The 16,637-nt window shown below is 41.0% G+C and overlaps 1 protein-coding gene across 1 annotated transcript in view; it reads left to right on the top strand.

Moving 5' to 3' along the window:
• Positions 1-326: 326 nt before the first annotated feature.
• MED7 (mediator complex subunit 7) overlaps positions 327-16,637 on the top strand; it is a 24,995-nt gene continuing 8,684 nt past the window's right edge. The window contains exons 1-2 of the mRNA XM_024576926.3: positions 327-398; positions 6,063-9,744. Coding sequence (XP_024432694.1) covers positions 6,080-6,781 — 702 coding nt within the window. The 5' untranslated portion in view covers positions 327-398; positions 6,063-6,079 and the 3' untranslated portion in view covers positions 6,782-9,744. The remainder of the gene's footprint in view (positions 399-6,062; positions 9,745-16,637) is intronic.

Genomic DNA, 16,637 nt, shown 5'->3' with positions numbered 1-16,637 from the left:
TAAAAAATGTATCTGCTTATCTCTATTTTCTAACTTTTATGTATGGCATATAGATAGATACCTTGTTTAATTTTAAGTGCTGAAAAAGAACACGGAGCTACCAGCTGCTATTGTACTTCTACTAACAGAAAGTTGAGTTACAACCCCACTTTAACCCTCCCAGTTCGCACGACTACCGGAGACTGGGCGGGGGCGGGGTGGGGGGGGGGAGGAGAAAAGTCTGCGCAGGCGCAACAGCGAGCCAGAGATCTCTGGAGGGACAAAAGAGTCTCGGTTAAATGGCAGCTCTTCCAGCCAATAAAAACACAGCATTAGTAGCTTTCTTCCGAAGGAGGGCGCCGGAAGTGGGATTCGCCTGCGGTGGGGAAGGTGGCTACCGGAGTAAAACTAGAGCCGAGGTGAGTGGGCGGCGACGTTTTGGGGCTTAGTTCCGCGAGGTTTTCGCTTTCCGGACCCGCTGGGTCGTCAGGGCGGAATGGGAAAGAGGGAGATCTGACGCGGAGTGCGCTGGCTCGGCTCCCTCTCCCGTGCCCCTCCGCGCGGCCTCCCCGCCGCACTTGGAGCCCCGGGTGGACAGCCCGGCGGGCTCGGGGCTGCCTCCGGTTGCGGAGGACGAGCCTAAGCCGTGTGGCCTTGAGAGTCTCCATCCCTGCCCGTCCTCCTCAGGGAGAACGCTGAAATCGCTGGCTGATAGGGGGCGGGGGAGGGAGGTGGACCCCAAGCCTAATCGAGATTCCTCCCGAGAGGCTTTACAACTACCTTGTACCAGCCTCGCTGACAGTGGACAGATAGAGTCAAGGGTCTGGGGAGAGGCGCGGGCCACGCGCTGTGACACCTGGCGCTGGTTGTACTGAAGACCAACATGGCCTTGAAAAGTTCAGTCTAGAGAAGTGACAAGAATAAACATAATTTCTCTATTGTATCAAGTTCCTTTTATACAGTTGGACGCTTCGCAGTGTCCAGATTTAAGAGAGCTTGCCCCGTGCCGTTGAAAGGACCGAGGCTGAGAATTCCTGCCCTGGACCGTTCACTGACCTTTTGATCTGGTGCCAAAACTTCCCCGCGTTGAGACGTGGAATCCTTATCTCTATCGTGAAATAGTGCTTAACTCAGAATTGTTACGAAGATTAAGAGAGGGTGTAAAACAATGGTACCTGTTACCTAGTTGGTCTTTGGAAAATGGCATCTTAAATAGAGGAAGGGGCACGGTGCTGAGAATTACAAAACAGGCTTGAGTGGGTGAAACTTAGGCTGTCTTCGTTTATTGTGAAGTACCAGAGCAATGCCAGTTCTCTGATTTTTGTAATTACGTCGTTAACCAGAGCACATTATTGTTTTGGGGATATGCGCTGCAGTGTTTGCGTGTGAAGAGATGAGAGACCAATAATACATATGAGGGAAGATGTTAACATTGGGAGAATCTGCGTGAAGGAAATGGAACGTTCTTCGTGTTGATACTGTTCACACTACGTTTCTATGTCTCAATTTGTGTTAAACAGTTTTTAAAAGCTGATTATAACTTTGCAGCTGTCATAAGCTTGTAAATAAATGAAACAGTCCACATATTTATAACCCCCACCCCATGCACTTCCACCTCTTTTTCCTTAATGGCTGTATTGTATTATATGCACATTGTGTGTGTGTGTGTGCTTGTACCAATATTTTTATAGGATAAATTTCTAGAAATAGAACTGTTGTTTCAAATATCAGCATTAACGTTTTTGATAACTGCCAAATGAAACCCCAAATAAACCCCAAATATGTATTTGTATGTGTTTCCTTTTCTATCAGTTGTGTATGCGACTTTCCCATATTCTCTAGGGTGGACTGACCTGCCACCTAAGCATGTTAAGTGGTGGTGGCTTCTGTGAGGGCTGAGGTGAGTGCGTGCGCTCCAGCCCAGAAGGCTTCTCCGAGGGCCAGGATTGCTAAAAGCCTGCTTCTAAAATTGGGGTGACCACTCTGAAGAAGTGGAGAGGGAGGAGAGTGTGACCTCTGTTGAGAGCTAGGAAAGAGAGCTAGACAATTATAAGCATTGCTAAGCAGAAAACCTCTTGAAGGTCACTAGAATGGATAAGGAAGAGAAACAAATCATCATCCGAAATAAGCTTATCAACAGGAGACAGACAGATGGTTCCTCCTGAACCCAGAGCAAAACTCCTCCAGAGCTCAGAGCTATGCAGAGATAACAGCAACTCCCGCTTTTGTAACTTGCTTGCTTGCTTCTCACTGTATAAAAGAGCTAGCCTGTGAGCGTTCGGCGCGACTCTCATCTGCAGCTCTTCAGAGCACCGTGTCTCCGGGACACATCAAGAGTCCGCCCCTGCGCAGGTTAAAAGAATTGGCCATTAAAGTAACATCTCTGAAAACATCCTGAAAGTCTCCGAACATCTGTTTCTTGCGTCAGTGGGTGCAACAACCTCTGCGAGGGCAAACGTGTATTAGCTATCTTTCCGCCTTTATTTAGTGTGTGCATTTCCTTGCCATCTTTTGCCTATTTTTTTTTTTAATGTAGGTTTTAAAAAGACTCATTCAGTGGACTTTCCCAGAAGGTCTAGCACCTTTCAGGGGTTGCTTGGGGTGCTGGAGGTAGAGTTCTGAACAAGACAGGCAGTTCCTGAAGTCATAGTGCTTTTCTTCTAGTGGGGATGGAGTCAGAGAATGTCTTTAAAAAATCAAAATAAAATTTCTAGTATTTGCCCTTTGTTAGCTTGCAAGCATTTTTACCCCAGAAAAAAAATGGGATTGCCTGTTAATTTTGCTTATGATGTATTTTCCTGTTTGTTTTTATTAAGTTTATTGGGGTGGCATTGGTTAATAATAATATTATATAAGTTTTAGGTATACATCTTTATAATACGATTTCTCCATTGTGTGCGCATCACCCAAAGTCTAGACTCTATGTATTTGACCCTTACGCTCTTTGCCCTTCCCCACCCTCCTTCCTCTCTGGTAACCACCAATCCGTTGTGTTAAATTTATTTTTGGTAGTCAGACCTATTGGTTTTCTGCAGGAGTCTTAAAACTTGTAGTTGTCTCCTTGATAGATCGTAAGCAGCACTAGGATGGAGGCAGTGTTCCTTGTTTACTCTTGAGAGGGGTACAGTGTCGGGTTTGAGATGTCCACACTCTGGATCCTTCCTCTGCTCCTTACTCTGTGACCACACACGAAGCTCAGCCTTTCTGAGCCATAATTGTCTCATCTCTAAAGTGGAAAGAGCACCTTTCTTTTCTCAGATTTCTCACAACCATGAGAAGAGTATTTAGAACAGTGTCTGGCATATAGTATACCCTCAATATTATCCATCATCATAATCCTCACCGGATACTCATTGTCATATACTAACAAACAATAAATTTATGGAGGAGTGAACAAACATTAAGGATGTTTGTACTTCCAAATTCTCATTGATTTGGAGCTCTCTTGAAATGGATGGAGCTGCTCAACAAATAATTTATGAAGCTCCTGTGTGTGCAGTTGTGGACACAGTGAGAACTATGATAGTCAAAAATTTTCTTCTCATCCAGCTTGTTGTCTGGTTGGGGAGGCAAATACTGGTACAGAGAATAAATGCCGGAAGGCAGGATCTGCTTTTGATGAATAATCAGAGAAGTTCTTTCTTTAGAGGTGACATTTTGAGCTACTGCCTGAAGCAGAAAGACCCAAAGGCAGAAGAAACTGTTAAAGAATTGTGTAAGAATGCTAGTTTGTAGACAATATTGCTAGGATTTGTAAGGGAGAAGGAATGTGGTGTAAGAAGAATTTTGTTGGCCATTATATAGAACAGTACTGAAGGCAAAAAGATTTCTGGGGAAGCAGTCGTATTCCAGCAAGAAGGAATAGTGACTTGGTCACCCTTGATGAATTTGAGGTATGAAGGTGTGGAATCAACAGGACTTCATAAATTTGACAATGATGGGGAGGAGAGGAGGTTGATGAAGATAACCGTTAGGTTTCTGGCTTGAAATCCTAGGTAGGTAATGGGGACATTTTATTGAGATAGGAAAGATTAGAAACTGGGAGGAATAGGTTTAGGCTGTTATGTGTATATAGGGGATGAAATCAATGTTTTAAAAAAAGTTTGAACACCTTATGAGATATCCAGAAGGGGCTCAGAGGCCTGGACTGGAGATGTAAAGAGTCATAAACAGACCAGGGTTTTTCTACTTTGACAGAGTATATTGGCATTTTGAGCTGGATAATTCTTTATTGTGGAGGGCTCTCCTGTGCATTTTAAGTGTTCAGCAGCATCCCCGTCTATACATTAGATGCCACTAGCACCCCTTCAATTGTGACAATTAAAAATGTCTTCAGAACTTGCCATATGTCTCCTTGGTGGGTAATATTGACCCTGGTTGAGAACCACTGATATAAATGGTATTAAAAGCTGTGGAATTGTCTGCAATCACCCAAGGAAGAATTTAAAGCAGAAGTCTAAAACTAGTGGCCAGCAAGATTGTTGCAGATACGTTCTTTTTGACCTCATAGTACTGGACAATTTCTGGAATTAATTAGCAATGTTTAAAAATTGAGAGATGTCACATAAAAATCTGGGTTTGTGCTCTCTTGAAAAATTAAAGTAACTGAGGAACAGTTCATCTTCATTCCTGCATGAATGCTAAGGGCTAGAGATTTTGAGATCTGGCATGTGTGTGCATCCCTGCCCCACAGTGCTTCACTCTTTATGTTGCTTGCCTTTTCCACTTTGTGAATCCCTAGTTTAGAGACAAGAGGTCCCAGGGCAGTCCTCTGAGACACCCTATGTCTCCTAAGGTGTTCAAACTTAAAAATAAATTGATTTGATTTCATTCACTATATATACCCTTATATACACATAGAGCCTAAACCTATTCCTCCCCGTTTCTGATCTTCCTTATCTCAATAAAATGTTCCCATTGTCCACCGACATTAAACTTTGGATAAAGGAGAAGGGCAGTACAGGAGACAGAAAGAGTGGTTAGTGAGGTCAGAGGAAAACAAAAATGAAGGCTCGCAAAACCTGGGTGGGAAGGGAAATGTGTTGAAAAGGAAGAAACTGCTGATAGGCTGAGTAAACAACACTGTAGAAAAATATCCAATGGATGATCATGTGATTGCTCATGACCTTGATGAGCAGTTTTTGTGGTTAGGAGGTTGAAGACAGATTGGATAATAACAAAAATGAATATGCAGAAGGCCAGAAAGCAGTGAACTGGGGGCTGGTATAGTTACAGTAACTCATGATGCCTATGCCCACTGCCTCACTGATTCTCAACAGCATTCTCTCTACCGCTGTGGCTTGGTGGAAACTCAGGGATATCCCAGAACTGTTCTTAGAACTTTACAAATTCCAAGTATAAAACTGCCTCCAGTATATTGTTTGCCATCTCTGATGTTGGATGGTGGTTTATATCTTGAAAATCTAATAGGATCAGTCCAAATGAACATTTGGAAGGGAATTTTACCATTTTATGATGAACCTGAGCTTAAAATGAAATAGATGTTATTATGGCCATAGAAGATACATTTGTGTTTGAAATTTCTGTAGCAGAAGTAGAAAACATGTAGAGTACCTTGCAGGAAAAAAATGGTGTGAAATTGGATCATTTATCAAAGTAGCTCAGATGATACCAGCTGTCTGGAATATAACAATGTTAATTTTGTCAAAGTGTTTATTAGAGTTTTAAGTGTTTGCTTTTGGAAATCAATCTATAATATGAAACAAAAGTGGTACATTCGATAGGGAGACAGCATGGAAAGTTTGTCTATAGAGAGGAGTAGAGAAATAGGGAATAACTGGTGAGGTGTGGAATCTAGATTTTCTTTATAGGTGAAAATATACTACAGCATTTTTTTTTTTATGCTAATGGAAGTGTCAAGTACAGAAGGAAGGTATTTGGATAATTAGAGTAGGATGGCAGCCTTTCCCTGTTGTACATGTTAGTTTTAGAAACTAAGGAGATCATTTTGTGCTGGGCCCAAACTGCCAGGGTGAAAAAAATGAAAATATCCTGTCTCTAGGCATGCAGTGTGACAGGTTTGTTTTATAGAGGCACTCTAAATCTTTGGTCTATTTCTATAGGTTCTTGATCTTCCACAATGGGTGAGCCACAGCAAGTGAGTGCCCTTCCGCCACCTCCAATGCAGTACATCAAGGAGTATACGGATGAAAATATTCAGGAAGGCTTAGCTCCCAAGCCTCCACCTCCAATAAAAGACAGTTATATGATGTTTGGCAACCAGTTCCAATGTGATGATCTTATCATCCGCCCTTTAGAAAGTCAGGGCATTGAACGGCTTCATCCTATGCAGTTTGATCACAAGAAAGAACTGAGAAAACTCAATATGTCTATCCTTATTAATTTCTTAGACCTCTTAGATATTTTGATAAGGAGCCCTGGGAGTATAAAACGAGAAGAGAAGCTAGAAGATCTTAAGCTGCTTTTTGTACATGTGCATCATCTCATAAATGAATACCGACCCCACCAAGCAAGAGAGACCCTGAGGGTCATGATGGAGGTGCAGAAACGTCAACGCCTTGAAACAGCTGAGAGATTTCAGAAGCATCTGGAAAGAGTCATTGAGATGATTCAGAATTGCCTGGCTTCTTTGCCTGATGATTTACCCCATTCAGAAGCAGGAATGAGAGTAAAAGCTGAACTAATGGATGCTGATGATAGCAACAATTGTACTGGACAGAATGAACAACAAAGAGAAAATTCAGGTCATCGGAAAGACCAGATTATAGAGAAAGACGCTGCCTTGTGTGTTCTAATTGATGAAATGAATGAAAGACCATGAAGGATGTTTATTTTTTTGTTGTTTTTCTTTTTTCCTTTCAGTAAATAGCATCATATGTTTGTTAATTTGCTCTTAGGGAATCTTAAAAGAGATAGAACTATGAGTTATGTGAAGAGCCTCACTCTCCAATTTTATCAATTATGAGATGTCACAGGCAGTAATATCACTTTATGGCAAGCATAGGCAAGTTAATATGACTATATTAAGAGTAATCAATTTAGCTCTGGCTAGTGTGGCTTAGTGGATTGAGCACCAGCCTGTGACTGAGAGGTCACTGGTTTGATTCCCAGTCAGGGCACATGTCTGGGTTGTGGGCCAGGTCCCCAGTTGAGGGTGTGCAAGAGGCTACTGATTGATGTTTCTCTTGCACATCAATGTTTCTCTCCCTTTCTTTCTCCCTCATTTCCCCTCTAAAAAATAAATAAAATATTTTTTAAAAAATGTATAATCAGCCTAAAAAGCAAAGTACTGCTGTTGTGTGGAACATTCCTATTGCAGTAAGCGTTGAAGATAATAAATACTTAGTAATAGCAAACTTTCACCCTGGAAAAGTAGATTGGTCATTTATTTGCTTTAAGAGTGATAAATAAAGGATATCAAGCTGCATAAATATGACATTATGAAATCTTTATGTTTTACTTAAAATTTGCTTAATCTCTAAAAAGTAATTTTAATGTGTTAAAAGAGAGGAACCCCCAGAGTTAGAAAACAGCAATTTTATTTTTCCTCTTGACTGCCCCTGTGAACACACTCTCTTGGCCTCTTGTCCCTATCCTGGATGGGTCCTGTAACTCTTTTTAGTCATTTATATAATAAGTCCTTTGACCAATTTTAGTTCCAACCATTCCTTTTAGTAATAAAAATGTTTATGTAGTTAGCTGTACATTTTTTAAAAATTAAATTTATACTTGCTTAAAGCTGGCAGCCTGCAATGGGAACGTAGTTTGGTGGCAGAGACTGTTAGGTGTTCACTGGAGCGTGTGTATCCCCTGAGATAGGTTGCTTAGATAAGGCTACCCTGCCAGGGATTACATTTCCCCACTCCCCTTGCAGCTATGTAAGGTCACGTGACTAAATTATTAGCAGCGGGATATGAGGGTAAAAAGTCAGGCCTGCCCCATAAAAATTTCTTGCATGATCTTCCATTTTCATCTGCTGGCTGGATGGCCACACCCAGGATAACTACCATTTTGAAGATGGTAAAGGTTCTGTCAGTTTGGGCCCTTGGATGACTGAGGACTAGGTCTGCCTTTCCTTAACTTGGCCTCCCACCCCTGCCAATCCCAGCTGATTTGACTTTATATGAATAAGAAGTCACCTTGTTTTGATCACAGATTTTATTTCTGTATTTCTCTTCTCTTCCCTCTAACCTCCCTTCCACCAAGACTTGGAGAGTCTGCCTTGTGTCTGAGTATCTTTGTCGGTGTTACTCTTAATACAGGCCAGTGGTTCTCACAGTGTAGTCGTGGGCTAGCAGCATAGCATCACTTGGGCTTTTCTTAGAAATACAAAGTTAAGGCCTCACTCCAGACCTACGAAATCAAACTCTAGCGGTGGTGTCCAGCCCGCTGCGGTGTAGCGAGCCCTCAGATGATTGTGGTGCAAGTAATCAAGATTTAAGAATCACTGATAAAGGTAATGCCTTTTCCCAGATGTCCACTTTCAATTTTTCCCTCAGTCTGGTTTCCAGTATACCATCCTTAAAGAATGTACTCTATTAAGGTCTTCGGCTCTGGAGCTGGCAAAGACCAGTTTAAAGTGCCCATAGGTCAAGTTTCTATATGAAACATTCATCCTTCTCTTTAGGAATATTAGGGTGTAGGCTATTCCCAAGTATACCCTGGTCACATTTATTTTTGTTTTTTTCTGGCGTGAGTTTGGTGTAGATCTTTGGGCTCCAGAGACTGGAATACACAGTCCAGTCTCTCTTAAGGTTAAATTGAAGGGGGGAGGGGAATCAAGCTAGACATTGCGTTAACACTTGAGCAACTCTCAAAAGAAATGTCTTTGCCCTCAACTTTTTTATAACTTTGAGGGCCTTGGGCTAATAAAAGGTACAAAACCAATTTTTGACTGCTTTGCAAATCCTTACAGGGGGAAAAAATAATCTGATTGAATCTGTAATGTTATAAGATTTACAACATAATTTGTATATGAATTTGTGTGTTGGGAGAGGATTAAGAGATTGAAATTCTACCAGGAATCGCAAAATCTGACTTTGAGAGGATATTATCTTGTAAGTCTTTGAAAAGAGTTTTGATGTGAACTATTGCACTGGTATAAAGTAGCACTAGTGGTCTGATAATTACAAGTTTAAAAGTTTGTATAAAATCTTTCAATCTTGTGAAGATTAAAATACATCTCTGCACACCTGGTTATAATGGATGTTCCTGATAGATTGATTCCTCAAAGTGAAATATTGGGAAGAATAGCCTGGGTACCTCTTGAAATTACTATTCCAGGCCCCAGACCACGGAGATTCTTCTTTTTGTTCTGGGATAGTCCTGGCATTGACATTAAGAATCTCTTAATTACTGCGCAGTGGGTTAAAGGAATATTGCATTAGTCAGTACTCTCTACTTGAACTAGTTCAAGCAAAAGGATTAATTTGTGGAAAGGATACTGTGTGATAGGATTGAAGAATAAGTAGAACATCCAGACTATGAAGAGGATTGGGAGGGTCTCCAGGGCAACTGGAACTCAAACTCCATCCAGACCCCTCTGTGTCTCCTGTCTGTTTTCTGTCTGTTAGCCTTATTCTCTGCTTCATTCCCTTTGCAGCCCAGCTTCTTTCTCGGTATGGCTGGAGAACACGGCTGCTGATCGTTCCCAAGTGTTAAAAGTCTTTCTGCACCGCTATCTGGGCGTTGTCTTTCAAATTGAAAAAAATAGTGAAAGGCTAATTAACCAGCCTGGATGGAGGAACTAGGGGTGGCATTCCTGATTCCAACTGGACCGATCAGGTGGGTCCTGTAAGAATTCGACAGTCCCCAAATTGTCTGTATGGGAGTAGGTGTCCACCTTCCAAGGGAAAGGAGGGCTGAGCTGACTGTGCTGTAGATACCTACTACAAATTAAGCACATTAAGTAAATTTTTTATATAAACAGAAAAAGTAAACAGATTGTACTAATGTATTCTGTGTGAAGGTGGTCACTCCCCCCGCCCCCAATTTTTTCATGTATTCATTGTATTCATGTAGTTAGTATTGTCTTTTCTGTGCTTGATATTTGTTTAGTTGCTGGGGGTTTGGAGAGTAGGGAAGAAAATGGAAGAAAGATGAACAAGAAAAATGAGTTAATTTTTGAAGGTGTTAAGTTTACACCTTAACTGTCCCAACTATCATATGAGTAACATTCCGAAGACTCTTGCTTCCAATTATATCCCTATTGCCTGCTCAAAATGCCTCATTCCTTTTCTTTTTAAGTTATGTTTATATGTTCACATTTGTTAAGGGCTTTGGAAAGCAACTTCAACTGTGCTGTGTGGTACTTCAGAAAAGGCCTGTGCTAGGTCTTGAGGTCACTGGAAACAGCAAGTTTAAGGGTGTCATGAGGAAATAAAAAGTGGACATGATTTGGATGAGAAAGGCTGTTGTGGCCACCACATAGAGAGGAGGTTAGTCTTAGAGAAGCAGATGGAGGGCAGATTACAGAATTTAGAAGGCCAAAGAAAGAGTTTATTTTATACTAAATCTGATAGGAAATCAATAGCAAACATATACGTATAAGGCTTTGTTGACACTGTTCTGATCACTTCAGGCACAAAGTCATTTTATCTTCACAACAACCCAGTGAAATCAGCATAATTTTTATGCCCATATTACAGATGAGGAAGCAGTGGCTCAGAGAAGTTATGTAATTTACCCAAGGTCACCAACAGAGGGAGTGGCAGAGCCAGGATTGAAGAGTTCTAGTTTCCAAGCCTACACACTCAACCTCCATACTTCACCACCTCTCTACTGCATCATATAGTTAGTAAGTCCTAATAAGTAGTGTAGCCAAGAGTGGAATCCAGCATTTTGACCCTGTGAAGTCCACATTCTTGGATACTACATGATACTGGGCTGAGGGAGGCAGAGAGTTGTACATGGAAATTATGAACTCTCTTCGGACATGTTAAGGCATTTACGTCTTAAACTCCTGTGGGTATTTTAAGGAGATGCCTACGTATAATCACTTTATGAAACAGGGTCAGTTTGGTGGTTTTGTGGCTACAAAGCATTTAGCACAATCTCTAGTACTTAGTAAATGATGAAAGTTCAAGTATTCTTCCTGTTAAGTCTTCTGTGTTTTGCACATGGCACTTGGAATGAAAGACTGGAGAAGACTGGTTTCAAACTGCAATGTAATGAATGTGACAGCAAGTGGCACTCTTACCTCAAGTTTAGTAGCTGCAGCCAGGTGGCAGAGAGGAATAAGATGATGCAACTCAGGTTCTGTTTCTGATACTGAGCTTTACTTCACTCAACAAGTGAGGCTTGCTGCCTGTGCCTGACTGTGGCCTTTTCTAGTGGAGAGAACAGGGTGTGAATTTTTCAAAATAATCAGTAGTGTGTTGTGAATACAAATCTTTTTGATTGGAGCCTTTCTCCCAGGGCTGCCTAGACAAGACCCGGGGAAGACTTCAGGCGTCCCTGGTTAGGAGTGAGTAAGACAGTAAGATGCTTCTCACGTTTGCTTAACATGTGGCCAAATTCTGTGAAGCTGCTGGTTCCCTGCTCCCCGCTCTAGGTTTGGAATAAGGAAAGACATTCAAAAGATGGGAGTCCAGTGGAGGTGTGGTTGGCCACAGAGGCATTGTATCAGCTCTACAAGGAAAGATGCCTTGTGAGTCTTTGCTGATTTTCACATTCATTCAACAAATAAGGGGATCATCTACTATGAATACCATGCGACCAATTGAGAGCCATTAAGAATGAGAGCACTGATGTGGAAAGATTAAGATGTGATCAAAGCACATTGCTGGGTACAAATATGTGTGCATAGTCAAATTGGGAAATTACATGAAAACCATTTCATGTGAGGAAATTGAGAGTCAAATGTAACTCGCCACACATGACACTTCAGCAAGCAAATGTCAGAGTTGAAACAGGTTTAAAAGAGAAAGAAAAAGATCAGGAATGGTAGAATTTGGGCTTTCCTATTTACTTAACTATGGTAATTATGGTACCTATCTCATAGGCTAGGTACCATCTAATGTAGAGGTTGAAACAGAAGACCCATTTTAATGGTCCCCAAGCAACATACTCAGGTCTCAGGCTTGCTAATTATCTGTGTGGAAACATCTGATCCAAAGGGCTGAGGCGGTGCAGGAGCCTGGGGCTCCAACTTACTGCTCCTCCTAGGGAGAGTGATACAAAACAGGAGGCAGGCACGAACAATAGTAAAAAGATTACTATAGATTATGTAGACTAGACAGTAAGAAATAAGATGAAAATATTGTAGATGAATAGGGAACTTGAATAGCTAATGATAAAAAAAGTCAGTAATTAAAATATTACAAAGAAACTTCAAGTTGTTTAAAATGGCTTTGCTGGCAAGTTCTACCAAAGATGGCTAGAAAGACAAAAAATCCAATCATATGCAGACTCCTTTAGAGAATAGAAAAAGAAGAAACATTCTTCAGCTCTTTTATGAGACTAGCATTAAAAAACACACATACTAACCTAGTAATACATAAAAAATAAAAGGTAATGTTTTATGACCAAACTATGTTTAGTTTAGAAATGTAAAATAGAAAATTAATTAATGTGGTCTGTCACAATAGATTAAAGGAGAAAAATCACTTGATCATCTCAACAGACACACAAAAGGCATTTTATAAAATATAGTATCCATTCATGAAAAAGAAAAAAAGAAAACCTCTTAGAATATTTAATAGAAGAAAACTTCCTTAATCCAATAAATTACAGCTTCATAAAACCTGCAGCATGTAATATACCCAAGATGGAAAGCTAAAATCTTTCCTTTAAGAGATGGAATGAAACTATGATGCCTGCTGTCAAAAGTATTAAATATGTACTAGATTTCTTAACCAGCATGGTAAAATAAAAAAATGTGTCGAGCCCTGGCTGGTGTGGCTTGGTGAATTGAGTGCCGGCCTGCAAAATGAAAGGTCGCTGGTTCAATTCCCAGTCAGGGCATATGCCTGGGTAGTGGGCCAGGTCCTCAGTTGGGTACATTCAAGAGCAACTGATTGATGTGTCTCTCACACATTGATGTTTCTCTCCCTCTCTTTCTCCCTCCCTTCCCCTCTCTGTAAAAGTAAATAAATAAAATCTTTTTAGAAAATGTATTGAAAAGGAAGAAACTAAACTGTCATTATTTGTAGAAAATGTTTTTCTACATGGCAAATTCAATCTACCAATAATTTATTAATAGAGAGTTTACTGGTTGGAGACAAAAACATTCAAAAATGCATTTCAGAATATCAGCAACCAACAAAAATTTTAAATAAGATACTGTGTAAGATAGCATCAATACTATGAAGTACCCAGGGAAAAAAATCATGGAATAAGTTCAAGACCTGTATGGAGAAACTTTTTAGATTTTATTAAGATTTTAAAGAAAATCTAAATAGAGGAGAAAGTATGTTTATGGAGCGGAACAGTCAATACTGTGAAGAGGTCAAATTTACCCCACATTGATCTGTGAATTCAGTGCAAGCCAATCAAATTTTCACCAGGTTATTTTTTATTTTTAATTTGATAAGATTATTCAAAAATGTGTAGGAGGTTCAAAGGCCCCAGCTAACAAGATGACCTTGTTAAGAGGACTAAGGGGAAGATTTGCCATATGTGATAGATAGGGTCCAGCACAAATAACACCCTTTTTATTATAAAATGTGTTATTACAAAATCACAAGCATGTAATACTGTAACATAACAATATCACACTCAAGCACACCATATGACATGTTAGGTGAAATGTTCAAATTAAAACTAAATTATAAGACCCATATTATTACCTTACCAACCACACTCAAGCAGGTGTTACTTCTGCCGGACCCTGCGTATAGGAACTCCACATACAAGAGTGCTTCAGAGACACAAAGAGAAAATAAGGAATAAAGGACATTATGAGCTAAGGATGATGTCAGATGCCTGAGGCCTCAGAGAGGAGGAGGTCATTGACAGGGCAGAAGAAACAAGATATTCAGTAATTAGTCGTTTGCCCTGCCCTATAGATAGGTCAAAAAGTTGTTTTGTAATAACTCTTCTTATGGGCAAGTCCCCTAATTTAAATTCTTTAAGGGAGAGGTAAAAATTTCTTAGGAGCCCTCAGGGTCTCGATTGCCCCAATCTTAATGGTTCATAAACAAAAGAAAAGTGCTTATTTAGCCTTGAAGTAATGGGAGAAATGCTGAGTAAGGCCACAGTGAGATGCCATTATATCCTTACCAGTTTGGCAAAGAAAAAAACCAAACCACAACTAATATTATATATACATACACACACATATATATCCGGGAAACTTAGTTGGTTAGAGTGTCTGTAAATTTGTTTATGCAACGTTCTGTACATCTGTTATATTTTCCATTAAATGATAGTTGACCCTTAAAGCCATGTTGTGACATCATCATATACCCATCATACTGGAAAAAATTAAAAGTCTGACAGTGCTGATATTGGCAAAGACGTGGAGTTCTTGTTACCACCGGTGAGAATGTGAGCTGGAATAAGCACTTTGGAAGACTGCTTTTCATTCTCTCGTAAAGTGGATTCCCACGAGAAGTGAAAAATGACAATATGGAGCCCTGGCCGGATAGCTCAGTTGGTTAGAGCATCGTCCTGATACGTCAGGGTTGCAGGTTCGATCCCCAGTCAGGAATCCATAAGTGGAACAACAAATTGATGTTTCTCTCTCTTATGTCTTCTCTCTCTCTGAAATCAATAAATTTAAAAAACTTAAAAAGGCCAATGCCTTAAAAAAATGACAATGTGGTTCAGGGACAAAGGAGGGAAATAGTAAAATGAAATAAAATAAGAAAAAGTGCTCACCAGAATTGCTAAGATGTACGTCCCTTGAACTGAGGATTATGGTTAACTTTACTCTGAACCTGCATAAAACACTAATAAGCAAATAAAAAGAAAGAAAAGGTGCCACATTGGAGAACATGCTCAACACCTCTCCCGCCAGCATGGCCTCTGTACGAAGTACTGGGACCTGCCTTTTCAAGATGAGACTGCAGATAGGAGTTCCCACAGTGACTCATACACAGCCCAACAGAATTTTCTCTGTGATAGACCCCTTCTCATCCTTTCCAGTTTCATCACTGGGAGGCTCACTGAGCTATTAAGGGTAAATTTTTCACAGCCCTCCCCATTTCCTCTCCTGTGAAGAGGTTTGATTATGTGGGCAGCAGCAGTATCACAACACTTGCTTCTAAGAGGAGCAGGTAACTTCTAAGAGAAGTAAATGTTGTGGTAGCTCCGAGTGCGGACTTGTGCTGGCTGAGCCACTGCTTTCTGTGCTGTGGGGCCAAGAGCCCTGGAGTGCGCAAAGCTGGCTCTTGTGCCCGTTTGAGTGTAACCTCAAGCTTGTCTCTCTGGCATTCATCCCTAGTCGCTAAATATAAAAACTCTACAAACACAAGAGCTCTTTATCAATGGCCCAGGATTGTGAGGGGCATGTCTTTGTAAGTTAAAAAAGCACAGAATTGGTAAAATGCCATTTTTGTAAGAAAAAGAATGACACTTATTTGGAGGGGGCAGAATTTCTTTCCCCATCTGCCTGCCTCATCCCTTTCTGGGAAGGGGTCTGTAGTGGACGTTTGTTTTCGCTGCCCAGCATCCAGTTCTCCCCCTGAAATGCACTGCACTTTCTTTGAGGGACCCAGCTCTCACTCTCAGAGCCTGAGTTTGAGGATGTGCCCCAGGCCTGACTGACCCCGTGAACACAGAATGTTTAGGAATGTGCCTGTAAGCCAATTTGGGCCTCTGAGGGAATGTGTAAGAGCAGTCGTGTAAGAGACGTGTTCTTGGTGTGTGGGTATGTGCTCTACAGGGCAGGAGAGGGACACCACGGAATTGGAGGGAGGAGCCCGCACTGGAGACAGCCAGACATGAGGTCTCCGTTGACTTCACTGGGGCCATTGAACTAAGTCTTGCCTGAAGCTGGACTTACCACTCATGTCAGTCAAAAAATTCACTTTATAGTTCAAGCTAGTGTGAGTTGGGTTTTCTGTCACTTGCAACATCTTCACTCATTTTGGTGAGTAAAGAAGAGTTGGTTGGCATAGGATTGTTCCATGAAACGTGGTCAGCAGGAAGGGAGAAATTTGTCTTGTCTATGTGTCCTCCTGAAGAGTGAAAGACCTGGAGCTGTCCATCCAGGTGTGCCCAGGATCTCTGGTCTGAAGTGGCCCTCTCAGCACTCACATCTGGTTGGGGCAACATGGAAAGCACTGGATGCAAATGAGAGCGCTGAGACCACAAACACAAAGGTAAAATGAAAATGAAAAGACTTCCATCTGAGGGGCAGTCTCCTGACTGCCGGGAGTTTTAATGGGGAGTGTAAAGAAATGTTTTGTACCTTCTCCTGGACCCCATTGTGTTCATGCTGCTCACAACTGTCTGTGATATGCTGACGTTAAAATGCTTGTGTACAGAGAGAGGTGCACAGAAAACCATCCGAAAGGAGATCCACTATGTTGATAGTGGGTATTTCATGGTCCTGGGATTATGGCCTTTGTTTTATTTATTTATTTGCACTCTTATTTCATTTTTCAGAATTTTCTATAGTGAATATGATACATCATTTGAAAAACAGGTTTTGTTTTTTCAAGTATAGACTTGCATTATTACATGTACTCTGGAAGGGAAGTCACATGGCTAGCTGCAATCTGGAAGTCAGA

Source organism: Desmodus rotundus, chromosome 6 (assembly GCF_022682495.2).
Source record: "Desmodus rotundus isolate HL8 chromosome 6, HLdesRot8A.1, whole genome shotgun sequence".
NCBI lineage: Eukaryota > Metazoa > Chordata > Mammalia > Chiroptera > Phyllostomidae > Desmodus > Desmodus rotundus.
This window is presented reverse-complemented; position numbering and strand designations above follow the sequence as displayed.